At 38.1% G+C, this 26,612-nt stretch overlaps 1 protein-coding gene across 1 annotated transcript in view; it reads left to right on the top strand.

The window, feature by feature from the left end:
- Positions 1–257: 257 nt before the first annotated feature.
- Positions 258–26,612, top strand: part of LOC139317617 (vomeronasal type-2 receptor 26-like) — a 31,273-nt gene continuing 4,918 nt past the window's right edge. The window contains exons 1-5 of the mRNA XM_070944704.1: positions 258–1,094; positions 1,512–1,739; positions 3,477–3,603; positions 6,043–6,475; positions 18,818–18,822. Of these exons, the coding sequence (XP_070800805.1) occupies positions 258–1,094; positions 1,512–1,739; positions 3,477–3,603; positions 6,043–6,475; positions 18,818–18,822 (1,630 nt within the window). The remainder of the gene's footprint in view (positions 1,095–1,511; positions 1,740–3,476; positions 3,604–6,042; positions 6,476–18,817; positions 18,823–26,612) is intronic.

Genomic DNA, 26,612 nt, shown 5'->3' with positions numbered 1-26,612 from the left:
ACTGCCAAAGGCACCTCACAATACTTTTTCTCAGAAATAACTCAAATGCTTGAAATCTTGAGCAAAGAAGCTGATCAATTTATTAGATCAGAAGGAAATAGTCATCTCTACTGTTCTTTATTGCTGATCATATAACTCTAAGCTCCAAGATTGGAATTATTTCTTTGATAAAATCCTTTATTTCAAATTATTTCTTTGATGAAATCTATTATCCCCCCCCCCCATGTATTTAGATCACATATGGATCAGCTCCCATGATGAATAATGAAGCAGATGCAGGTTTTTTCACTTGGATGTTCCCAAATGAGATCCATCAGTTTAATGGAATACTACACTTACTATTACAGTTTGGATGGACCTGGGTTGGGATAGTTTTTATGGATGAGGAGAGTAAACAGAGGTTCATTCAACAATGGCTTTCCAAGTTTTCTGAGAAAGGAATCTGCTTTGACTTTATGGAATGTATCAACCAAATGAAGTATGGTAATGAAGCTGCTGAAATGATTGAAGAGACAGATAAAGTTTATCAAGTCATCATGGGGAGTACTGTCAGTGTAGTAATCTTGAAAGGTGAAATTTGGACCATCATGACTTTGAGAATAATGATCTGTTTGTTAGATTCTGAGGATATTCCCAAGGAGAAAAAATCCAAAATTTGGATCATGACAGCCCAGATGGAATTCACCTCCATCCTGATTCAAAGACAGTTTCCCCTTGATTTTCTCCATGGTGCTCTTTCCTTTGCAATTCACTCAAAGGAAGTGATAGGGTTCCAACAATTTATTCAGAACAGAAACCCAAACCTAGAAAAAGACGATGGGTTTATTAGGGATTTCTGGAAAGATGCATTTGAATGCTCATTCTCCAGTGATATTACAGATGGGAATGCTGAAAGGATCTGCACTGGAGAAGAGAAGCCGGAGACTCTTCCTAATTCTGTCTTTGAGACCACCATGAATGCACATAGTTACAGCGCCTACAATGCAGTCTATGCTGTGGCACATGCTCTGAAGGCCATGCGCTCTTCCAAACTCAAAGGGGGTCAAAAAATGGATAAGAGGAGATGGAAGCTCTTCCTCCAATCATCATGGCAGGTAATGTTGGACAATGCAGAGTTCAGGATGGTCATCAGATCATGTCAATTGATCAGAGTAAATGACCTGTTGGGTTTTTCACTTTCAGTTTCACATCAGTTTTTCACATCAGTTTTGTGATAGAATTCTCATTTTAAGTATTTTCAAGTATAATATTTTTGTTAGGCAATAGAGTAAAAATTGCATGTGATGGAGAACATATTTACCTTCCTGTTTTAAATAGCATAGACTGAAGCAAAATTTAACAGCTTATTTTCTTTAAGCATAGTCAAAATTAAAAGGAATAAACTGATATTTGCTGGTATCATTTAAATAATGTTGTCTCTCCTTTCTTTCCTTCCCTTCCCTTTCCCTTCCCTTCCCTTCCCTTCCCTTCCCTTCCCTTCCCTTTCGTCTTCCCTTTTGTCTTTTCTGTAGCTTCACTATTTTCTGCAACAAATCTCCTTTAACAACAGTGCTGGTGAAGAAGTTTCTTTTGGCCACAATGGGGAATTAGTAACTGGATTTGATATTCTCAATTGGGTCACATTCCCAAACAAGTCCTTTCAGAGAGTCCAAGTTGGAAAGATCGACCCCATGGCTTCCCCAGACAAATTTCTCACCATTTCTGCCAAAGATGCTGTTTGGCCCCTTATATTTAACCAGGTATATCTCATTTTTCACTCCTTAGGAAACCATTTAGTGACTGACATATATCAATCAATGCTTAAAAAATAAACATTTGGATCAAGCTACTCAGCAGTCTCAAATAGATGGAAGAGCCTACCAAATCTCTGTTTTGGAAAAATATTTCAAATATATTCTGTCTATCTCTCTGACACTATCTATCTATCTATCTATCTATCTATCTATCTATCTATCTATCTATCTATCTATCTATCCATCCATCCATCCATCCATCAACTATCATCTATCTATTTATCTATTTATCTATTTATCTATTTATCTATCTATCTATCTATCTATCTATCTATCTATCTATCTAGTGCAGTGCCATATGATTGCATACTAGTTATAAAATTCATGGGGAAGGATGTGTAATATTGATTTAGAAACAACATTATAGCCTGGTTCAGTGTAATAATTTCATAAAACCATACTCCCACAAATTCTTAAATTTGTAGATAAAAAGGAACTCTTTTAATATTTGGTGGATATATTTCAATGTAAAGATCTTTTGGAAACAAGAATGTGAGGAAATGGTTAGAATTACCTGTACATAATTAAATATGACCTTTGTTTTCAATGTGCAAATGAACAAACATCATTCAGCTATAAGCAGTCAAATTAAAAATATCTCAGTTTTAAAAATTGAAATTTTTTCCCTATGAAATGTTCATAAATCTTTCAATAAGAGATGTATATGGAAAATGGAAAATTCAACCCAGTTTTAAAAGAGCTATAGCAAATGTAGGACCCCAATTAAAAAAAAATCAAAAGCCAAGGAAAGTATGTTCCAAGGATTTGAGAATTAAAAGCTCTCCCACCACCCACTACTGGTTCTGATTCTTCAGAACAGATCTTCAGAATACAAGGTTTGACTCAATCAATCAATCCATGAATTTAATAGATGTGTCATAAGGAGCAGTTGAGGGATTCAGAGGAAAATTTAAACAGAAATAAATCTAGAAAACCAAACAACAAACTTTGAGTTAGATATAGAGCGTGGGTATGTCTAACTGATGGTTTATTTTTATTTAGCTTATGGCAAATACATGGACTTATAGTAGTTCAAATGTTAATGTCCAGTCCACCCAGCCATTCAAGGACAGGGTGATCTATATTGAAAAAAAATCAGACATTGGGCTGGTGTAAACTCTTGATGGACATCTGGACACAATGTGGTGGATATTTTGTCGAGTAGCACCACAGTCGCACTGAGGGGTAGAGACAAGACCCCACCTAAACGATGAGTCTTAGCAGACACCATGTTGGGTACGGATCCTGTTCAGAGTTGAACAATGCTGGCAAGGAAGGTCAAAACCTGGCACTTTTTGTGTAGGATCATCTACATAACTGCCTGTATCTGGGCATTAAGCAGCCCATTTGGCTTTCCACTGTTTGTTGATGTCAGAATTGTTAGACAGCTGTTGAGCGAGTGCCAGAAAGGACTTCCTGGATTTAAGTGTGCCAATTGATAGATGAGGAAGATCAGCATGCACAGGAAGAAGTGGGTTTCTCATAATTTTGTTGTACTCCTTCACTAAGGCTTCCTGCCTTCCTAGGGCTGGTGGTACAATATGGCTCAAGACAGGGAGCCAGCAAGTAGGAGTAGATTTTATGCAACCACTTATGATCCTCATTGTATCATGACTGATGAAAAGAACTATCATGAAACATAAATTCTTCACTTGAAAGACTCCTTATTTTATTTGTAAACAGACATTACCTCTTTCCATCTGTAACAAGAAATGTCGTCTTGGCCATAGCAAGATAAAAGTGGAAGGGAAATTATCTTGCTGCTATGACTGTAGACGCTGTCCTAAAGGGAAGATAGCAGACCATCTGGGTAAGCAAAGGATATGTCCATATATATAGATATATCAATGGTTTAATAAATATAAATAGGGACTAAATTTTTCATCAGTATTATGGTTGCTGAAATTCTTGAGCTTCGTATCATATTGAATAGTTCAGCAATGAGATATTTGAACTGAATGTTCATAGTTCAGTAATATGTTCGATCATAAAACCATGCAGTTAACTCTAACTAGGAAGATCAATAGATTGCATAGATCTGGATTGTCCTTCTTATGTTTCCTGGAAAATTATAAACAGTGTTTCCAGAAACTAAAATTTGTTGGAAGACTATCTGAAATGCATTCTTTGTATTTTCTTTGTGGAAGTAATGGTAACTTGGCAATTATGTTTTCCCACTGGTTTCTATTTATTTTTGCATTCTATTTCACCTAGAGATATTGACTGATTGCATTATAGAACTTACATGGCCCACTACCTCATATAATGATTGTAGGTGGTTTACCCCAACCCATAAAAACACAAATGAAAACCAAACCATCCTCACCACCAAACACTGGATGACTCAGACTCCTGATTTAACTCCCATCCTAGCCCAACACTTTAAAGACTAGCCAAATACTCCCAGGTTACTGCACGACTGAAAGGACAGGGATCTCTTGAAAGTCAGATTTGTTTATTTATTTATTTATATGCTGCCCATCTTGCTATTCACTGTGAGAAAGTATTTCATAAAGGTAAAGGTTCCCCTTGCACATAGTCATTCCCAACTCTAGGAGGCAATGCACATCTCTGTTTCAAAGCCGAAGAGCCAGCACTGTCTGAAGATGTCTCCGTGGTCATGTGGCCGGCATGACTAAATGCCAAAGGCGCATGGAATGCTGTTACCTTCCCACCAAAGGTGGTCCCTAATTTTCTACTTGCATTTTTTACATGCTTTCAAACTGCTAGGTTGGCAGAAGCTAGGACAAGTAACGGGAGCTCACCCCATTACGCGGCACTAGGGATTTGAACTGCCGACTTTTCGATTGACAAGCTCAGTGTCTTAGCCACTGAACCACCGCACCTCCTTAAAGTATTGCATAGGCATGGGAAAACTACAGAGAAGATACAACTCCAAGATGTCATTAGATGATGGAGGAGTCTAGGGGTGTGCCCAATTAGCTGACGTACTGTGATTGGCAGATAGCCTTGAAGTGAGGTTGGTTTCACCAATCACTTGGCTTGGTGGCATGCAGGGCTTTAAAGGTGATAATCAGGACCTCGAATTGCAACCAGAAATTACCTGGGAGCTAGGGCAGCTCATGCAGAAGTAATGTACTATAACTCAAGTGAGACATGCATTGTGGACCTGTTGCTCTTTCCTAATGGTCTTTGTGTAGAGTGAGTCCAATAACCTAATTGAGAATTCACTAAGGTTAGAGAATGGTATAAAAATCAGGGCATATTGAAATTGAACACTGTAACAAAATATTTTTTTATAGTCCAGTTTTTTTTTATTTATTTATATATAAATGTTTTGAAGACAGTGTATTTTCCAGGCATTTCATTTTACAAAAAAAGAAAATAACAGGGGGTATTTTAGTGCATGTCCTCAAAAGCCCTATTGGGCTTATTATCAAGGGATATCTTATTTTAGGCGAAACAGGGTAAATGTACTGGCATGCTTATAATTATAGACAACATTCATATTTTACATACACATAACAATAATTTTTCTTCATCTCACTTCTACCTCTTATCTCTAACCATTGATAAAATCTACTGTAGCACAGTAGAAGAGAATATAGGTAGCTCAGATTTGAACTGTGCAGTCCTTGGTGTTCTCTGAGTTTTGTTGTTGGCTTGCCAATTTTTCATTATCTTTTTGTTTCTTTTTAGCTTTCTTGTTGTTTTTTTAAAGATGAATAAAAGTGGTTTATCTCTATATAACAAACTAAGCTCAGAGATTACCAACAACTCCACAGTAGCACTGTAGAAGAGAAACTGACATTGCCAGGGCAGGAATCAAATGAGGAGTCTGTTTAGAGTCTCTACATAGTCACAACAAGGTAAGGTCCAACACCCCTTGAATGCCATTGAACCTTATCTAGCCTTACCCAGGTGCAAACCATTTGTTGAAAAGATAATTGTGCAAAGTTTGAGCAATAAATAAATAAATTAGAACCCTTTGAATTTGTACCTTTGAATGCCATTGAACCTTATCTAGCCTTACCCAGGTGCAAACCATTTGTTGAAAAGATAATTGTGCAAAGTTTGAGCAATAAATAAATAAATTAGAACCCTTTGAATTTGTACCTGGTTCTTTGCACCTGACAAGCACATTATAATTTTCATTATGAATTACTTTAAGAAGAAAGCAAACAGAATCCTTATGTAAGTCATAGTAACTTAGTAGATCTAATCTGTGAGTAATGATTGATGCTCAAAGGAATGATTTTATTTTTGTTTCATTCCCCACCCCCTCCAGACTTGGATGATTGTCTCACATGTCCAGAGGATCAATATCCAAACAAAGGTCAGGATAGGTGCCTTCAAAAAACCATAAATTACTTGACTTATCAAGAACCTCTGGGGATTTCTTTGGTAGTGAATGCCATCCTCTTTTCTTTAGTCTCAGCTGTAATTCTGGGGATCTTCATTAAAAACCAGGAAACTCCTATTGTCAAAGCCAACAACAAGAACCTCACTTATTGCCTTCTCAGTGCTCTCCACCTCTCATTCCTTTGCACTTTGCTCTTCATTGGGCAACCTGACCAAGTGAAATGTCTCTTGAGACAAACTGCTTTTGGCATCATCTTCTCTGTAGCTCTTTCTTGTATATTGGGGAAAACAATCATAGTGGTCCTTGCTTTCATGGCCACCAAACCCGGATCCAAAATGAGAAAATGGGTAGGGAAAAGGCTGGCTATCTCTATTGTCCTATCTTGCTCTCTGACACAATTCTGCATTTGTGTAGTGTGGCTTACAATTTCTCCTCCCTTCCCAGATTTTGACATGCACTCCATGGCTGAAGAAATTGTTCTACAATGTAATTTATTTATTTATTTATTTATTTATTAAATTTTTATACCGCCCCCTCTCCCGAAGGACTCGGGGCGGTGAACAGCCAAAATTAAAAACACACAATACAAATATTAAAATACATTAAAACAAAATTAAATTATCTTAGGCTTCTCCAATTTAAAACCCCGTTACCCATAAAATTCACCCAATTAAAAATTTTTTTTAACCCAGCCCGGCTTGCTGAAATAAAAAAGTCTTCAGGGCCCGGCGGAAGGTCCGGAGGTCCGGGATTAGTCGTATCCCTGGGGGCAGCTCATTCCAGAGGGCGGGTGCCCCCACAGAGAAGGCTCTTCCCTGGGGGGTCGCCAGCCGACATTGCCTGACAGACGGCACCCTGAGGAGACCCTCTCTGTGGGAGCGTGTTGACCGGTGGGAGGTTATCGGAGGCAGAAGGTGGTCTCGTAAATAACTGGGTCCTAAGCCATGGAGCGCTTTGAAGATGAGAACCAACACCTTGAAGCGCACTCGGAAGACCACTGGAAGCCAATGCAGCTCGCGCAGGAGAGGTGTCACGTGGGAGCGCCATGCCGCCCCCATAAGTACCCGCGCGGCCGCATTCTGCACCAGTTGGAGCCTCCGAGTGCTCCTCAAGGGGAGCCCCATGTAGAGAGCATTGCAGTAGTCAAGGCGGGAAGTAACGAGGGCATGAGTGACCGTGCATAGGGAGTCCCGATCCAGAAAGGGGCGCAACTGGCGTATCAGGCGAACCTGATAGAAAGCCCCCCTGGCCACGGCCGTCAAATGCTCTTCTAAGGACAGCCGTGCATCCAGGAGGACACCCAAGTTACGCGCCCTCTCCGTGGGGGCCAATGTCTCGCCCCCAATAGTCAGCGATGGCACCAGCTGACTATATCGGGACGCCGGCAGCCACAGCCACTCAGTCTTGGAGGGATTGAGTCGGAGCCTGTTCCCCCCCATCCAGACCCGCACCGCCTCCAGGCACCGGGACATCACTTCAAGGGCATCGTTGGGGTGGTCTGGGGTGGAGATGTACAGCTGGGTGTCATCAGCGTACAGATGAATGAAGTAATGAAGGTTCAATCATTATGTTTTATACAGTGCTTGGCTTTCTGGGGTTCTTGACTGCTATCAGTTTCACTGTGGCCTTCCTAGCTAGGAATTTACCTGACAGCTTCAATGAAGCCAAATTTATCACCTTCAGCATGTTGGTCTTTTGCAGTGTCTGGATATCATTTGTTCCCACCTATCTGAGCACCAAGGGGAAGTACATGGTGGCTGTGGAGATCTTCTCCATTTTGGCTTCTTCAGCTGGATTACTAAATTGCATCTTTGTGCCTAAATGCTATATCATTATTCTAAGACCTGATCTGAATAAGAAGGAGCAACTAATAAAGAAATGAAACTGGTTTTTATATCAGACCCCTGGAATGTAGTCAAGTTGGTAACTTTCAGCATAAAGTTTTGTTTTCTTAAGTTTGGGGTTCTGCAATCGTCCCTCCTTTAGCACAAGATGACATACAAAAAAGTATCTCAGACAATGTTTTCCAAGTTCAATTCAGAACTTAGACAGCTTTTTTCAAATGTTAGATAATTGCTCTGAGCTCTGATCAGAGTATTAGGAAATAGATAATCAAGAAGATAATGGTGCATGAAAATCAATTGTTAATGTTATAATGTACTCAAATCTCAAAATGAAATGCTCCATGTCTTGCAGCAATTGAACTTCATAATACCCCACTCCACTAAAGAAAAACACTCCCAATATTCTCCACAATCATTCTATTAAATATAGAGAAGAATCCATACCAATATCCCCTGCCCCAATTCTTTAAATGTGAGAGCTACTTTTAGCAGGTAAAGTGCTGGGCTAGAAATTAGGAAACTGTCTGTTCTTGTTGCTCTTTAGGCATGAAAACCTTACATCAGGGGTGTCAAACTTGATTTCATTGAGGGCCGCATCAAGGTTGTGTTTTACCTTGGGGACCCACGGTGGGCATGGCCAGGGTGGGCATGGCCAGCTCAACATCACTCATGTCGGGGGCACCTGTGGTGGCCTGAGTGCTCTGCCAGTGAAAACGGGCTCCTGAGCTCTGTTTTCACGTGTGACAGGCTCCTGCAACCCTCTGTCAGCAAAAATGGAGCTCAGGAGGGCCCTCATGAACTCCATTTTCTCTGGCAGAGGCACCACGGGCCAGTCCTTCACTGTTTCCAGGCCAACCCCTTGGGCCAGATCTAAGCCCCTGGGCCTTGAGTGTGATACCTCTGCCTTAGATGATATGTTGTAGGAACTGAGGAAAAATGTTAGAAGAAGATGGTGGAGAATTGCTTCACAGGTTCTCTCATATAATTGCCTTATTCGTGATATCTTTGTCAGCTTGTTTAATTATGATGTCACTCTTATTCATGAGCCTTGGATAGCATCTCATTCTACCCTGCTGAAGTTGTTGCATCAAATGAATGTTCTCTGATTCTTTTTTAATTAATGATTATGACTTTAGCCTGATAGTGATAGCAATCTTGTTGAATCCAATTCATTGTTGCATTCATCCGGAAGAAGAGAGAAAGAGAAAGGGAAAGGGAAAGCAAAAGGGGGGAAAAGAGAGAGAGAGATTTAATTATATATTTGCCTAGAAGATATTGGTTTGACTGTATTTGTACATCATGTTCATGTCAATATTAACTATGGTTTTGGAATGTTAGTGAACAAAATATTGTTTAAATTGAATAGTAAAGCTAAGTGAAGTGTTGATAGACAATTACAAAATTTGGCAGCCATATTATGTATTTGTAAGTATTGTTGCTTGAATTAGATTAAACCTCTGTTGTGAACATACACGATTAGTGATTGGTTCTTTAAAGATTTACATCCATCTTTTCATGCAATATCAACAATAGCAACATTAATAATATATTGAGTTTATATGCCATTCAGCTCCTACTTAACTCTGAGCAGTTTACAAATGGTTATTATTATTTTCTACTCCATGTCAAATTTAGGAGAAATAGAGGATATTGCAAATTTTATAACAGTCTTTGACAGGAAGTTATCTGGCTAATTTTAATATGTAAATCAGGAAGAAATATTTTTGAGTGTGCAAATTTTACTTGCAGATGAAAATCCTAAGATTACAGTTGCAACAGCTAGATTTTTAACTATGGCTTTTAAAAACACAGCTTTAAATAAATAATCAATAAACTGGAGTTTAAAATCTATTATGTAATATTTATTAAATATTTTAGTTGTTGAATTGTCTTTTCCTATGTCAGGCTTAGATTGACTGTAACTTGCTTTGGAGCCTTTTGGCCATAAATAAAATTAATAAAATTAAATTAAAATTAATTGATACAAGCATTCAGATTATGTCATTTTTCTCAGTGTCCCTTCTTCACTCTTTTGATCAAGTTTTATCCTTCCAGCAATTTGTAAATACATCAGCTGTGATATATTCTGGCTTCACTGAATAATTCTTGCTGCTTCTTTAAACAGTTGAATGAATCTCTGAAAACCATACTTTCTTTCTTTATTTATCACATTTCTGTACTGTCCTTCTCCTTCAAAGAGGAACTCAATACCATACCGTACCATTTTTCTTATTAGAATTGTCTCCAACATAGAAAACCTTTTCATTTCTTGAATAGTTATGGGTGTGCTTAATATTTGTCTATGTTGGTCACTGTGTTCTCTGACATCCTACTTTTCAAAATAATTATTCAAAGCAGCTTCATCAATGCTGATCTCAAGTTCCTTCAATAAAACAATCAATTCTTCTATTATTACCAATTTTTAATATAACAAAAATTGTTTCCTTTCTTTATTGCTGATATTGTTTGTGTTTCTTTCTCTTTTTAAGTTGAGAAGCTATATGTTTTTCTGGTTTACTTGCATATTCAAAATTCTTCTATTTGACCAATTTAATTTATTTCTGTAATTCTTCCTCTTTCTTCTAAAACAATGTTTTCCCTTTTAAATATAGCAATAGCAATTACTCTCAGATGTTATTGCTACAAAACTTATATACTGCTTCATAGTGCTTTACAACCTTCTCTAAGCAGTTTACAGAGTCAGCCCCCCAAAACCAACCTCCAACGTCGGAAGGATGGAAGCCTGAGTCAACGTTGAACTGATCAGGATTGAACTGCTGGCAGTTGGCAGAATTAGCTTGCAATACTGCATTCTAACCATTCTGCTACCACAGCTCTAGTCTTAGTCTTGAAACTTCCACAGTTTCTTCTCAGAGTTGTAAAACCAGTGGTAGGATTCAGCCAGTTTGGGCCAGTTCAGGTGAACTGGTAGTTAAATTGCTGGCTGGCTCTGCCCTTCCCTGCCCCACCCCTTCCAGGAGTCCCCACATGCCCCATTTTGGCATTCAGGTAAGTGCAGGGTGTTGCGTATTTTTGAGGATCAGACTCAATAAATGATTCAGGAACAGAGTATTTAAACAAAGCACTATTTATTTACATTAGGCATTCTATATTCTCTGAATGATCGTAGATAGAAGCAAGGAAGGAGGTGCATACATCCCCTTTTATATCAATGAGGCGGAGTAAAGGATGGGAGTGGTTACATTTGAATATATTAAGGAAGGAAGAATAAATTAACCCCTGATACCCTGTGTATTTACATTTTCCCCATTTGAGAATAAGGCATTTACTTGTGACAAATCCCCCTCTAAATGCCGATTCGATATACAACAATAATTACATTCAGATTCAGAACAATATAAGACTTGTAGTTTTGAAGTTAAATATTTATGTTGTTTAGATTGCAAAGGCTTAGTCAATATATCAGCTATTTGTTCTGAAGTTTCGCAATGAATGGCCTTAATGAAACCATCTTGAGATAATTGCCTTACATGTTTGAATTTGATATCTATATGTCTGGACCTTTGACCAATGGCATCAGATCTAGATATCTCAATAGCAGCTTTGTTATCTTCATGTATGATAAATGGTAATGAAGGATTTTTCCAAACATCTGATAATAAATCATTAAACCATACTAGATTATTGGAGGCTTTAGACAAACAAACATATTCTGCCTCGGTTGTTGATGTGGCTACTAAATCTTGTTTTCCAGTATACCAGTAGACTGGACAATTATTAAGGAAGAATATATAACCTGAGGTACTTTTTCTGCATTTAGTATCACCTGCCCAATCCGCATCAGCGTAACAAGTGAGGATGGGCTCTTTAATATTATTGGGTTCCAGTAGTAGGCAGAAGTCTAAGGTGTGCTTCAAATACCTTAATATTCGTTTAATGGCTTCCCAGTGATACATTAAAGGTTTACCAACATATCTGGATAACAGATTGAGGGGTAAAGCAATATCAGGTCTAGTCCAATTAGATATATACAAAAGGGAACCAATAACTGATCTGTAAAGTGTATTATCTTTAAATTCAGGGGATGATTCATCCATGTTTCTTAAGAAATCAGCTTGCATTGGAGTATCACAAGTTTTGGCATCATTCAAATTACATTTGTTCAGGAGTTCTATAATTTTATCTTTTTGAGAAAGTTTAAATCCTTTTTTAGTTTTACTGATTTGAACTCCAAGATATTTGTTTACTTTTCCTAATATTTTTAAAGAAAAATGTTCATTTAGTTTTGTTACAAATGTATCTCTTTTCTCTTTATGTTTACCTATATATAACATGTCATCCACATAAATTAACACAAATTCTAATGAGTCACCTTCCTTTTTAACAAAGAAACAATTGTCAGCAGTTGTGGCATTGAAATTCATAGTTTTGAGTACGTTGACTAAACATTCATACCAACGTTTGCCAGATTGTTTTAGTCCGTACAAACTTTTATTCAATAACCAAGTTTCATTTTTGTTTGTGTATTGGCTATGAGGTGCTCTTACATATATCTCTTTATCGAGCTTTGCGTGTAAATATGCTGTCTGTATGTCATATTGAAAGACATCAAGATTAAGTGCAGATGCTATGACTAAAGCTGTTTTAACACTCTCAGTCCTTACTGTGGGAGAGTATGTGTCTGTGTAATCCTCAGGATATTTTTGAGTATAACCTTGTGCAACTAATCTAGCTTTATATAATGTGTTACCTTCTTCCAGATTTTTAATTTTGAATATCCACCTGGTGCCTATAATAGTTTTGTCCTTAGGTGCAGGAGTAGGTGTAAATACACTTAACTCTCGCAAACTGTCCATCTCTTTGGCCATAGCTGATTCCCATTTTTTTCTTTCTTCAATGGGGAGCTTTAATACTTCCTCGTATGTGTTAGGTGTTGATGTTTCATTATTCAAGTGCATTATGTAATCCTTATATTTACTTGGCACCTGATTTCTGTTACATCTGATTGTTTTTTTTGGTTTGCTATCGTTATCGTGTAGATATCTTGCCTCCTTTTTTGTTAATGAATCTGTTTTTATTCTGGGGTGACTATTTGTCCATGTTTTATTTTTGTTTTCATGTGCATTGTGATTGAGTTCTTCTCTATCTATTTTGTCTTGATGTTCAGTGTCTGTTTTTGTAGTTGGGAATATCTCATTAAGATGTATTTTAGACCAATTGGCCTGTTCATGAAATACAGCTGTTCTAGAAATTATGAATCTGTTGTTATTATCAATAAATCTGTACCCTTTTGTGCCTGTTTCGTATCCCATGAATCTAAGTCTTCTGGATACGTTTTCTCCTTTACGCCTCAGTTGTTTTGGTATGTGTACATCCGCTGTGACTCCAAAAATGTGCATGTGTGTTATTTTGGGTTTTCTATTATACATTAGTTCATATGGCGTTTTGTTTACGATGCTGGACCAAGTTCTGTTTTGAGTATAATTGGAATATAGTAATGCTTCTGACCAGAATTGTTTTCCTAAGCCAGCATCTTCTAATGTACATCTAATCATGGTTTGTAGTGTCGAGTTCTTTCTTTCTACCACTCCATTTTGGAATGCAGAGAAAGGGCTAGATGTGAAGTGTAGCATTCCTTTGTTTTTTAGCCATTGGGAGAATTCTTTTGACATGAATTCAGATCCCCTGTCTGTCATGATTTGTTTTATTTTAATATTATGTTGTGTTTCTACACATTTGTAAAACTCTTTAAATTTTTGAAATGTTTCATCTTTGTGTTTCAAAGTATAGACAAATCCATAACGACTATAGTCATCTACAATAGTTAGAAAATATCGTTTTCTATATGTGATTGATGGGGTTAATGGACCAACTAGATCCATATGTACCAGATCAAAAATGTGATTAGTTGATCTTGCCTTTTTTGGCTTGGGATTAGTTCTGAGTTTTGAGGACTTACATACTGAGCATTCCAAATAATTTTTACAATTTTTTATTTTAACACCTTCAGCATGTTCAATCATTTTTTGTACTACAGGAAAACTAGCATGTCCCAACTTTCTATGTAATATGTGTGCACATTCATCGTGGATTGGTTTTCCAATCGTAGGTTTTTTGTTATTGAGTGTGTCATTAATAGATGTGTTTTTGTGATTGTGATTTGTTTCATGTTCCTCATTATCACTATTGCTATTGTCTTCATTCTCTATGTTAGTGTCATCTTCCATGTTTGAATCAATATTGTGTAGCCATTTTTCTTCTGTGACTAAATATGGTAGACCCCCTTTGATAACCACACTACCCAAATTTGTTTTGTTTTTCTCTAGTGTTGCTTTTCCTTTTGAGAATACTATATTTATGTCAGAATCTCTACTTAGTTTTATTGCACTAAGTATGTTATGAGGTATTTCTGGTATTAATAATACCCCCTCTATTTTCCCTAGACCGGGTAAGTTTACATTTCCTCTTCCAATAACTTGGACCTTTTCTTGATTGGCTACCTTAATTACAAATTTATCTTCTATAAAGGAAGATAGTATTTTTTTGTCATGTGTTGTGTGATTAGTTGCCCCAGAATCAATGAGCCAAGCATTATCCCTTGAATCCTGTGTGTTAGTTATATTATGTTTATCTAATCCATTTAATGATCCAGACTTTCTATCTCTTGAATTATCTCTGCCCCCTCTATGCTCTCTAAAATTAGGTGAGTTTCTATATCTATGTCTGTCAATAGACGATTGTCTGTTATGATATCTGCTTCTATAGTCATGTTTTTGTCTTCCTCTAAGAAATTTAGGACAATCTCTTCTACAATGTTCTTTGGATCCACAATTATAACATTCAATTGATTCTCGATATTTTTCTTGAAATACCACTCTCTTACTTTGTCTATGTTCTATGTGTGTATTACAGCGGCTTCTTCTTAAATTATCTTCAGCTATTAGCTTATTCGATAAATTTTCTATGGATAAGTATCCCAAATTAATTGTGTCTAAATGTGATATGTAATTATCCCACGATGGGTCTAATGAATTAATGATGACACTTTTCATTGTTTGATCTGAAATTATCTCTCCCCTTAAATGTAGCTCTGCTCTGATTTTGTTTAGAGATATCAAATGTTCACTTACAGTAACCCCAGGTTTTATCCTAGCTGAGAAGAAATCTTTAGACATTCTTGTAGTGGTTGCTACACTTTCACTATGAAACAATTTAAACATGCAGTGAATAATCTCTGAGACAGTCAAGTTATGCTTAATACTATGATACATAGCAGGAGATATACTAGATATTAATAAGTAGAATGCTCTGTGGTGCAGACAGTCCAATTTTAGAGTCCAAGGCCTTTTGGGGGGGTTAGTTATAAAAAATAATAAGTTCTCTTTTAGAAAAACAACCTGAAGTTGTTGACACCATTCCTGTAAATTAATACCATCTATTCTCAGTTTTGGGAAATCATTGGGCAAGTTCCCAATATTATTTGTTCCATTACTTACAACTGGAGGTTGTCCATGATCTTGTAAATGTTGATAGTTGCAGAATGGTGTAGGTATGCTTGCAACGAGTCTGAATGGTTCTCTCTGTTCTTCATGTCCTCCGTAGTTGTCTGCGTGTGTTTGCACATGCGCGTTGCTCATTTCGCTTCTGAAGCTGTCGGGAGAGGTTCTCGTTGCTGTAGCTCCCTCGTAGTGTTCTTCCTCCGATGACTCGGTCTCCGGCTCGATCTTGGGTGTCCAGGTGACGACTGGCGCTTGCTTCTTTTCGCTGAAGTTGTTCTTGTTGAGGTCTCTGGCCCCTGGAATCGTCTGTGGCGTGGGGGAGTATTTACAGGGTTCTCTGGGCTCAGGCGTAGGTGTTCTCGCCGTTTGGATAGAAGCGGGTAGATTCCGAGACGTTTGCTTGCTTGCTTGCCTTTTCTTTATTCTTTGATCGCCAGCTTTTGTTGGTTCTTTTGTGATTTTTAAATTCGGGCCGAATGTTGCAAAGAGAGTTTTCATTGCTGATTCTATTTGTAGTTCGATTGAAGTTTCTTTGATGTCTGTATCAGATTCTTCTGAAGAGTAGATTTTTTCTTTTTTACTTTTTACACTATGTAGGGCTTTTCGCGCCAGACATTTTGAATTCTGTTTTCTGATTGGCTCTGCTTCGCTCATCTTAGTGGTCTGTTGAAACCAAGATGGCTGCCATTCAAAATTTTGTGCGGGACCGTTAGTCTTCCTTTTCATTATATTCTTATCTATAGGCAATTCGCTCACCATTTTTAGTTCTTTAGATTCATCTGTTACGATGTGTTTTTCTCTCGCTGCTCCGCTGTTTTTTATGATGTCTTGGAGGTTCGCGATGAGATTTTCGTCATCTTTTTGGCTTTTCAATAGTCTCAGTATCTCTGATCTGAGTTCGTTGTTTTCTATCTCGTTTTCTTCTTGGTCATCAGTTTCATCGATTATCTCTTCGTTGTCTGTAGCGCAGTCTTCAGATTCTTTTGTTATTATAGTTGTAGATTCATCAATCATTTCTTGATCCGTTTCCATCTCTTTATTATGTGCCCTGGTGTTGGGTCTTTCTCTTTTGTTTCTGGAGTTTTCTCTCTTAGGCATATCTAATTTTTATTGAGTCAGTCCAACCATCCTCTGCTACCAGATTGTTGCATATTTTTGAGGATCAGACTCAATAAATGATTCAGGAACAGAGTATTTAAACAAAGCACTATTTATTTACATTAGGCATTCTATATTCTCTGAATGATCGTAGATAGAAGCAAGGAAGGAGGTGCATACATCCCCTTTTATATCAATGAGGCGGAGTAAAGGATGGGAGTGGTTACATATGAATATATTAAGGAAGGAAGAATAAATTAACCCCTGATACCCTGTGTATGTACATTTTCCCCATTTGAGAATAAGGCATTTACTTGTGACACAGGGAGGCCTACTAGGCCCAAAATGGGGTACGGGAGGGTGTGGTGCACCCCCTGTGGACCATTTTTGCTCCCAGTAGGCTTCAGAGAGGCCTCCTAGGCCCAAAACCGAGTGCACACCCATGCGGCCCATTTTTGCTCCCAGGAGGCTTCAGAGAGGCCTCCTAGGCCCAAAATGGGGCACAGGGGTGATGCGTCCCCCCACGACCCTTTTTCACTCCCATGGTGTGCAGGAGGCCAAGTGCTGCCTATCACATCCCCTGGCCATGCCCACCATGGCCACATCCACCCAGACAGTCATTAGGGCAGAAAACCAGTTATTAAATTATTTGAATCCCACCACTATGTAAAACATGCTTTGATTAGAATCTTTCAGAATGTACTATGTAGATGCTTATCAACTCAATTCTGTTCAAGCACAGCTGCTTGAAATCTGTAAAAACTCCCATGGTTTACTGACAACATTGAGATAGTTACAACCCAATCCTGCAATATGCCTCTAATATTTGTTGTGCATTTCTGGGCAGATGCAATACATCTAGGCATAGAGAATATCAGATATATATTGATGGTCGTGCTCATTTGGTTCTATGAGGAAGTTATTTGGTCAATATAGCTTCAGGTTCAAAAGGTTGTTTTATTATTTACAAATATATACATGCATACAATAATGAACAGGGTGTCCTGTTGCATTTTTACCCTAACTGTATGACTCAGATGTTGAGAGGAGAGAGAAGTTCACGTGTTGTCTCGCTGAGAGATAGATGAGAGAGAGAGAAAAAAAGGGGAAGATATCCAAGTGGTTTCTAGGTAAGAGTCCAATAAGAGAGTTCATTGGCTGATATAGTCACATGTGATGTCTGTAAAGACTTAACCCCTTCTAGTCTCTGGTGCATCATATGCAGGCAATATCTGACAGACCCCTTCTATTGCCAAGTGTGATGGAACAGTGTTCAAAAATAATAATAAACACAAGTATAAGAAAAAATAAATTATAAGTACAGTCCAACTGATTTGCAGGGGTTCCAATGTGTTTCACAAGGTACAGGTTTAGTTAAGAAATCGGCAATTTGGTCCTTGGTATCGCGATGAACGAATTCAACAAAACCCTTTTAAACTAGGTCTTTCACATTTTTATAACGTATATCAATATGGCGAGATCTGAAGGTGACATCATCCCTGACCGAAGAGGCTATGACGGACTCATTGTCCTCGTGGAGAGTGATAGGTAGTGAAGGTTGTGTCCAAATATCTGAAACTAATTCGTAGATCCATGTGAGAAGTGTGCAAGCATCAGAAGCACTGGCATATTCAGCTTCGGCCGTGGAATTAGCAATGACGTTTTGGCGACAAACGAGCCAGTCTATGGGACAACCATTTAGGAAGTATATAAAGCCTGATGTGCTTTTTCTTGATTTTTCATCCCCTGCCCAATCGGCATCTGAATAACAGATAAGTTCTGGGGTGACCCCTTCATCAGATTCTAATAATAAGATCATATCTTTTGTATTATGCAAATATCTGAGTAACCTTTTCATAGCAACCCAATGTTGTTCTTTAGGCTCATCTACTTGTCTAGATAAGAGATTTGTACTTAATGATATATTGGGTCTACTCCATCTGCTGATATAAAGGAGTGATCCTATGATGGATTGATATTGAGTTTTATCGTGATGCTTGTTACCGTCTAGATAAGCAATTTTATTATAGTCAGTGCGCATGGGTGTATGTGTGGGTTTGCAGTCTTCCATGCCACATCTTTGTAACAGGTCTTCAATCTTATCCTTTTGTGAGAAGCAAGAACCTCTATCAGTTTTAAAAATTTGTACGCCCAGATATTGGTCTATATGACCTAAGGTCTTTAAATTAACATGTTCTCTTAATTTGTTTGCAAATTGTTCGCTGGATTGTATGTTGGGCCCGATATAAATCAAATCATCAACATAGATTAAAATAATTTCTTTTCCCCCTTCATAAGATTTTGTCATTACGCACTGGTCAGATCGAATTTGAGTATACCCCATTGATTTTCCAGTTTTGGTAAGACAGTCAAACCAGAGTTTGCCCGATTGTTTTAAGCCGTATAACCCTTTGTGTAGCCTCCATGTTTTGCCGAATTCAACTTGGAATCCTGGTGCCCCATTGACATAAATTTCCTCCTCTAATGGTGCATGGAGGTATGCGGTTTGGACATCAAATTGGTAGACTTCTTGATTTGAGACAATGGCTGAAGTCAGTGCCGTTTTTACGCTTTCTGATTTTACTGTGGGGGAGTAAATTTCATCGTAATCTTCGGGAAAGCGTTGGGCAAAACCTTGGGCTACGAGGTGTGCTTTGTATAGATATGTGTTGTCAGGGAGTGTTTTAATTTTGTAAACCCATCAAGTGCCAATCGGGTGTTTGTGTTGTGGAGGTGTTGTTTTCGTGAATACTTTTAAATTTATTAAACAGTCCATTTCTTTGGACATAGCATCCCACCATTTTAATTGTTCTGATTCCAGTAATTGGAGCATGTGTTTAAAATTTTTTGGAGTGATGGGTATTTGGTTTGTCTGTGTCACATTGTTCACGTCAAATCTTTTAGGTGGGATGCCTTGTGTAATTCGTTTGGATTTTCTGATTGGTAGTTGTGTATCTGTGTTGTTTGTTTGTGGTGTAACTTTTGGTGTTGTTGTTTGTACATGTTGAATTCTCTGTGGTGTATCTGATGTATTTGTTTCTTGGGTTAATACGTATGAGTCATTTGAGTGTATTTTGGTCCAGTTGTGGTTTTCTATGAATGTGGCTGAATGGGAAGTTATTACTGTGTTGTTGTTTTTTATGAATCGATATGCTTTCGAACCTGGTGCATATCCTACGAAACGTAATTTTTTGGACACCTCATTCCCCTTCCATCTGAGTGGTTTGGGGATATTGACGTATGCATAGCAGCCAAAAACACGAAGATGTGTGAGGTGTGGTTGAGTGCCATATACAAGAAAATAGTTTATTTTCTTGTATATGGTATATTTATTAATACTTTTACTTTTAACCGCACATGGAATAGTTATTCCATGTGTGGTTAAAAGTGTAATTGACATATGCAAGGGCTTCTGCCCAATAGCTAGGGGGTACATCAGCATCTAACATGACGCTGCGCATCATGGTCTGTAATATTCCATTTTTTCTTTCACAAATCCCATTCTGCTCAGGGGTAAAAGGAGATGTTTTGTAGTGTATAATGCCTTTGGAGTCAATCCAGTTTTGAAATTGTACAGATGTGAATTCGGCTCCACAATCTGTTTGAATTTTCTTTAATTTGATGTTGTGTTGGTTTTGAACGAGAGTGTAAAATTTTTTTTATTTTTTGAAAGGCTTGAGATTTTTCAGTAAGGGTATAGATATGTCCGAAATGACTGAAATCATCGACTAAGTTCAAAAAATATTTGCATTTGCCCAAAGAAGGTGGAAAAGGGCCTACAATGTCAATGTGTACTAATTCGTATATGTGTTTTGATCATCTGGTGCTGGTGTGGGGAATTGGGGCTGCCTTTGATTTTGCAGCTTTACAAATCTCACAGTCAAGTTGGATAAGGCAATCCTTAGTACATATGCCTTGGGAGAAATTTTTAGTATTGTTTACAGCAACAGTATTGGCATGTGCTAAACGTCTGTGTAATAAATGGGCACAATTATCGTGTAAAGGTTCACCTATATGAATTTGAATTTTTGTTTTCGAGGTTCGTTGGTTTTGTGATGTGGGTGAAGTTGGAGAGAGGTGTGGTGTGGTGTGTTGGTCGTTATGTGAGTCGGAAGTGTCATGTGTATTGGTATGGTGAGGTGTGGTACCTTCGTGGTGGGTGTCAGGATGATTGGTCGGGATGGTCAGGATGATTGTCAGGGTCAGGTCTCGAGGACTGAGGTATTTGAGTCATGGGTGAGGATGATGTAAAGGAATCTGGAATAAGAAAAGGTAAATCATTAATGACAGAAATATTAGCAACAATAGTGTTATCATGCTTGGATTTTATAAAACCGTGTTGATCATCAAGAGATACTTTAAAACCAATTTTACCTAATTTTGAAGTACTCAAAATATTGTGGCCAAAGGTAGGTGTATAGAGCACTTGACTAATGTCCCCTATACCAGGTATAAAGATAGATCCTTCGTATTCAACTATATTGGAAGTACCATTTGCTGCTGTAATAGAAAATTGAAATATCATATCATATAATATAGATTTGTTATTGGTGGTATGGTGTATGCTTCCAGAATCGATGACCCATAGGTGCGTGGTGTCACATAGGTATTGTTGGGTGTTGGGAAAGATGCCAAATGTTTGGGATTCGGAGTTAGAATATATAGATTGTTCAGTATGTTGTCCCCTTCTGTCTTTATAATCTTTGTGTGTGGGACCCTTTCTAATGTAAAATTCAGTGGGCATGGATCTTTTAGGTTCAGTATGTTCTTTGATAGTATGATTTCTTTTGTTAGACTTGTCTGTAGGGGTGTATCCCCTTGTATCATGAGTGTGGGTGGTGTTGTCACCGTGTGGAGGATGGGAGTTGTAGGTATGATAATGTCCTCTATAGTTACAATAATTAAAATTATTTTAATATTGAGAGGGGTGTTTCTGCCAGTTTTGGTAGAAGGGTTTGTGTGAAGAATTTGAATGATGGGAATCATGTTTAGGGTAAAAAGGGTGGTCAAAAGAAGTAGGGTATCTATCAGTATGATAGAGTCTTCTATCTTCATCTATTAATTTGGATTTGATTTCAGCGACAGTGTACATGTGGGGGGGGGGGGGTAAGGTGTGGAGACTATTAATGAATCCTGACCAACCAGGGATGTGTTTAATAGAATTGAAAATGATACCAATCATGGCAGTTTCAGGTATGGGATGATTGCGTTGAATCAGTTGTTTTCGCATGGATTTGAGGTGGAAAAGATGTTTGGCCATAGATGTGCCAGGTTTATATATGGTGCTATAAAAGTTACCGGCAAGAGTAGTGATAGTTGCAGGCGAGGGTTTGTTGTAATGTTTTTGTAAGTATTGCCATACTTCTTGTGCAATAAAACCTGTAGGTATAGAATGAACAATATCACTTTCTAAAGTTGACATAAGAGTGGCATAAACACTATTGTGAAGAAAAGTTAAGTCAGATAACCAAAGTTTATTAGGGGGAGATTCAATTATAAGAAATGTGCCTTCTCTTAAAAGAATGAGTTTCTTGTTCCCAAGTATGGAAATTATTACCTGAGGTTTGTAATTTTTTGAAGTTTGGTGATAAAGGTAATGGGCCATGTTGTTTAAAATGTTGCAAAACAGTTTCAATTTCTAAAGATAAATTTACATTAGTAGATAAAGACAAAGAATTATTAGTTTCAATATTTAAATCATTACAGTTTACAGTAATAGAAGGCTGAAATGAGTTACTGTCAGCAGAGATAGGTAATTGAACGTCGGATTGTTGATTGGAGTCATTTGGTGTAAGAGAAGATGTTGTAGGTGATTCAACGATAGGAGGAATAATGGAGGTGTAAGCCATAATCATCAAAAGTATGACAAATCAAGGCTTGAACTATCTCGCTTTGCATGTAATGAGTCAATCTCATATATTAGTTTCACCTTTTAAGTTGCATTATTGAAATAAATGAACTTTTGCACAATATTCTAATTTTTCGAGTTTCACCTGTACAATGCTATCTATGCTGTGGCCCATGCTCTGCATGCCATGCTTTCATCCAAACCCAGGAAAAGAGGAAATGCTTGGGAACTCCAGACTCTAAATCAAGAGTCATGGCAGGTAAAAATGAAATGAATTGTAAATATTCCTTTCTTGAAATTACAATAATATAAGATTGTCCAATTCGTATTTCGGAGTTGTATAGTTAATAAGTTCAATGTGATATGTGAGAACTTCAGAATGAAATGGATTTTGCCTTTATAGTTTAGAGTAATTTACCTAAACCTGGTATAGGGATGTGGTGACTCATTCACTAAGACGCTGAGTTTGTCGATCGAAAGGTCGGCAGTTCAGCAGTTTGAATCCCTAGTGCCGCGTAATGGGGTGAGCTCCCATTACTTGTCCCAGCTTTTGCCAACCTAGCAGTTTGAAAGCATGTAAAAAATGCAAGTAGAAAAATAGGGGCCACCTTTGGTGGGAAGGTAACAGTGTTCTGTGCGCCTTTGGCATTTAGTCATGCTGGCGGCCACATGACCACGGAGATGTCTTCGGACAGCGCTGGTTCTTCGGCTTTGAAACAGAGATGACCACCCCCCCCTAGATTCGGAAACGACTAGCACATATGTGCGAGGGGAACCTTTACCTTTACCTTTAAACCTGGTTTGCAACAATGATGATAAGGAGGCAATATAAATAGCAATAGCACTTAGACTTATATGCCACTTCACATTGCTTTACAGCCCTTTCAAAGCAGTTTACAGTTTACAGAGTCAGCATATTGCCCCCAACAAATTAGATCCTCATTTTACTCACCTGGGGAGTGCAGAGGTGGGTTTCACATAATTTTTCCACCGGTTCACCACGTACTGAAAATGTGAGTGTGCACGGGTGCACTTCCACACATGCACACGGCCTTCCATGCATGTGCTTTGCTTGCACACATGACTTGCATGCATGTGCACGGCTTAGAAAATGTGGCTAAATAGGATGGCATAGCGCCAGGGCAGATGGGCGGGACCACCCGCAGGTCACCACTACCAGTTTGCCTGAACCGGACTGAACCAGATGAATACCAGCACTGGTCTGGTGAGATTTGAACTGCCAAATTGCAGGCAGTCAGTAGTCAGCAGAAGTAGACTGCAATACTGCACTCTAACTATGGTGGGACAGGTAACAAATAAAATAAAATAAATAAAAACACGGGTCCAGTTAGATAGTCACTGAAGGGCCCTCTTTGTTCTTAATATTGTAAGAGAGAAATTGCTTGCAATTATATTCAGAACACAGGCAGGGATATTTCTTTGCAAGGATGCTTACTTCAAGGCCCCTCAGTTGTCACAGATAAGAACAGTCTACGTGATTTACACCTTGAGGTTAAAGCGACAGGGATGTCCACTTTGTTGTTTCAACAAAAGATAAAAGATATGCTTCAGTAATCTACAAAAAGAATTATGACTGTTTTGCAAAGAAACTCTGTAATTAGGAAATGTCAACTAAAATTGATAAATGTATATGACCATATGAATTGCTGACCTAACAGAATCCTTTGTCTAGAAGGGTATAAAACCATTGTACCTAATTCCTGTCTTTGTTCAACGCTTCATGTACAGAGCCTTGAACCTATTGCGCAATATATAAAATCTGTCTCTGATTAACCCAAAAGTTGTGTTTGTCTTATTAAATCCACAACATTTATGGCACCCCAGATGGGACTACAAGGCAGAGAACTTTTGTTCTACCAGACAGCCTGCCTCAGCGGGAATCGACGCCTCCCCAAGGAAAATCCACTGGCCGGCCATTAGGACTCCTTTGAAGTCCATGGAGATTCAGTGAGGAGGTGCCGTAAACCCGCTGACAAAGACAGGCCAGTCAAGAATACTTGAAGGTTGATCAGATACAGAGACTCAACATACATAAAAAAAAGAAAGAAAGAAAGAAAGAAAGAAAACAGGTAAGTATAAATCAGAGAGTTAAAGTCTCTCTGTTTAGAGGTACCTACCCTTTAAAGGGGTGGAAGAGTGGGATTTGATCAATCCCCTAGGAGACCAGTTGGCGTCCTGAAGTCTCTGGAATTAAGTATTTAAGTATTGAAATTAAGTACTAAGTATTGTGTGTAATCTTATGTGTGGTAAGAGAAGAACTAATTGCAGTGTTATAAATTTTCTGATAAACTGACATTCTTAAACAGCCAGAGTTTACTGTTCTTCCCTCCCAGGGTTTAGCAGGCAGTTAAAAAGGTGAAGCCTGTCTAAATGGGAAAACAGATATGATTTGATCAATTTGGTGTGATTTCTGTTAAATATATATGTATATATATAATGATAGTGTGTAAATTTGAATGGAATTTAATTGATTGTGATATGTGTGGCTGCCAGCAAAGTGAGATGATTTGTGCTTGAGGCTGTGAGAGATATTTGAGATTATTGTAATGGTTGGTTTGCATGAAGTGGGATTTTTTGTATGTGAAATTGGTTTAAACAAGAAGTTGATTGCAGTGCAAATGTGAATGCCGGTGTGTTGAGAATGTGAGAAATTAGAAAGAAATGCAGAGGGTTGTGTTGTTGAAAGGAGAGGCGAAAGGAAGATGAGAATTCTATGTACTTTAAATATTTTTTTCCCTGTATTTCCCCCCCCCTTCCTTTGGAAGAAAGAAGCAAGAAAAGGGTGGGCTGCGGACAGCATGTCTCTCTGCTGAGCAGAGAAAGGAGGGGGAAGTGGGTGATCGGCTAATGCTGTTGCTGCTAGGTCTCTTTAATTTGCATATGAAAACTTTTCTGCTCTGAATACAATTTTGATTTTATTTTTTCTGGAAATTTTTGGAGGTTTAAAAACGCTTCATTAAACCTGTACTCAGAATCCTGTTGTTTCGCCAGGCTGGGTTAGCAACATAATTTTAAATCGGATGTTTTAAATTTCTGAGGTTTTAAATTGAGCCGAATCCATTTAATATTTTTAATTATTTTAAATTGGTGTTTGCCTTGTTTTTTTTTTAAACAAAATAGGCTGAACACCGCCTTGAGTCCTTCAGGAGAAGGGTGGTATAGAAATAAAATTATTTTTATTCTTATTTTTATTCTATCTCAAAGAAATTATTTTGAAAGATTTTTTTAATCTGACTTGCATTTTACTATTGTTTTATTTTTGAAGCTGTCTTTCTTAAATGTTTTTATGTCTGCGTGCATTCTGCATCCTTAACAGATGGCACGTTTGTTCGTTTGTATGTTTGTTTGTTGTTTATATGTTTGTTTGTCAGTAGCACAAGTTACTGCCCTTTTTGGGAATTGTCACAGAGATGAGTTGGAAATTGCGATGTGTGGTGGGAGAGATTCAGTGGCATTTTTGTCTAAAATGTTGGATTCTGCCTCGAGAGTATGCTTGTTTTTGTTCACTTCAGTTTGCGGGGAGATTAGATAATTGGTGCTGAGGAGCTCATTTGTTTATAGAGGGATATACGGTAGTTGAAGGAAGAGAGGAAGTTTTAAGGGAAGTCAGAAAGTTGCTTTCAAGTTTGTCTACACCAGTGGTTCTCAACCTGTGGGTCGGGACCCCTTTGGGGGTCGAACGACCCTTTCACAGGGGTCACCTAGGACCATCGGAAAATACATATTTTCAATGGTCTTAGGAACAATTTTATGGTTGGGGGTCACCACACCATGAGGAACTGTATTAAAGGGTCGCGGCCTTAGGAAGGTTGAGAACCACTGGTCTACACAGACTTGTGCTGACAGCGGTAGGAGAATTGTATAAGAAGGAGTTAGAGAAAGTAGAATTGATGGAAAGGAGAAGGTATGTGATTTGTTTTTGGAAAGTTATGGAAGTTGGCAGATTGAAATGTGGAAGTGCTAAGAAGTAGGGAAGAAGTGGTGATCTGGGCAGGGAAGACAGCGTTAAAAATTGCCCGATCCAAAGAAGAGAAGTGGTGTTTTTCGTTGACAGAGATCAGATTAAGTGAACAAAGCATTTGAATACACTTAATCAGTGAAGGGAGTGTTGGAAGATTTGAGAAGCTCAATATTAAAAGCACAAGAAAATTCCCCTAAAGAAAATAGGCAGAAACTCAGGCAGAGTTCAGCCCCCACCTTTACCAATGGGCCATTAAGAAACTG

This window comes from Pituophis catenifer, unplaced genomic scaffold (assembly GCF_029215685.1).
Source record: "Pituophis catenifer annectens isolate HBS135680 unplaced genomic scaffold, rPitCat1.0.hap2 SCAF_5, whole genome shotgun sequence".
Classification (NCBI taxonomy): domain Eukaryota; kingdom Metazoa; phylum Chordata; class Lepidosauria; order Squamata; family Colubridae; genus Pituophis; species Pituophis catenifer.
This window is presented reverse-complemented; position numbering and strand designations above follow the sequence as displayed.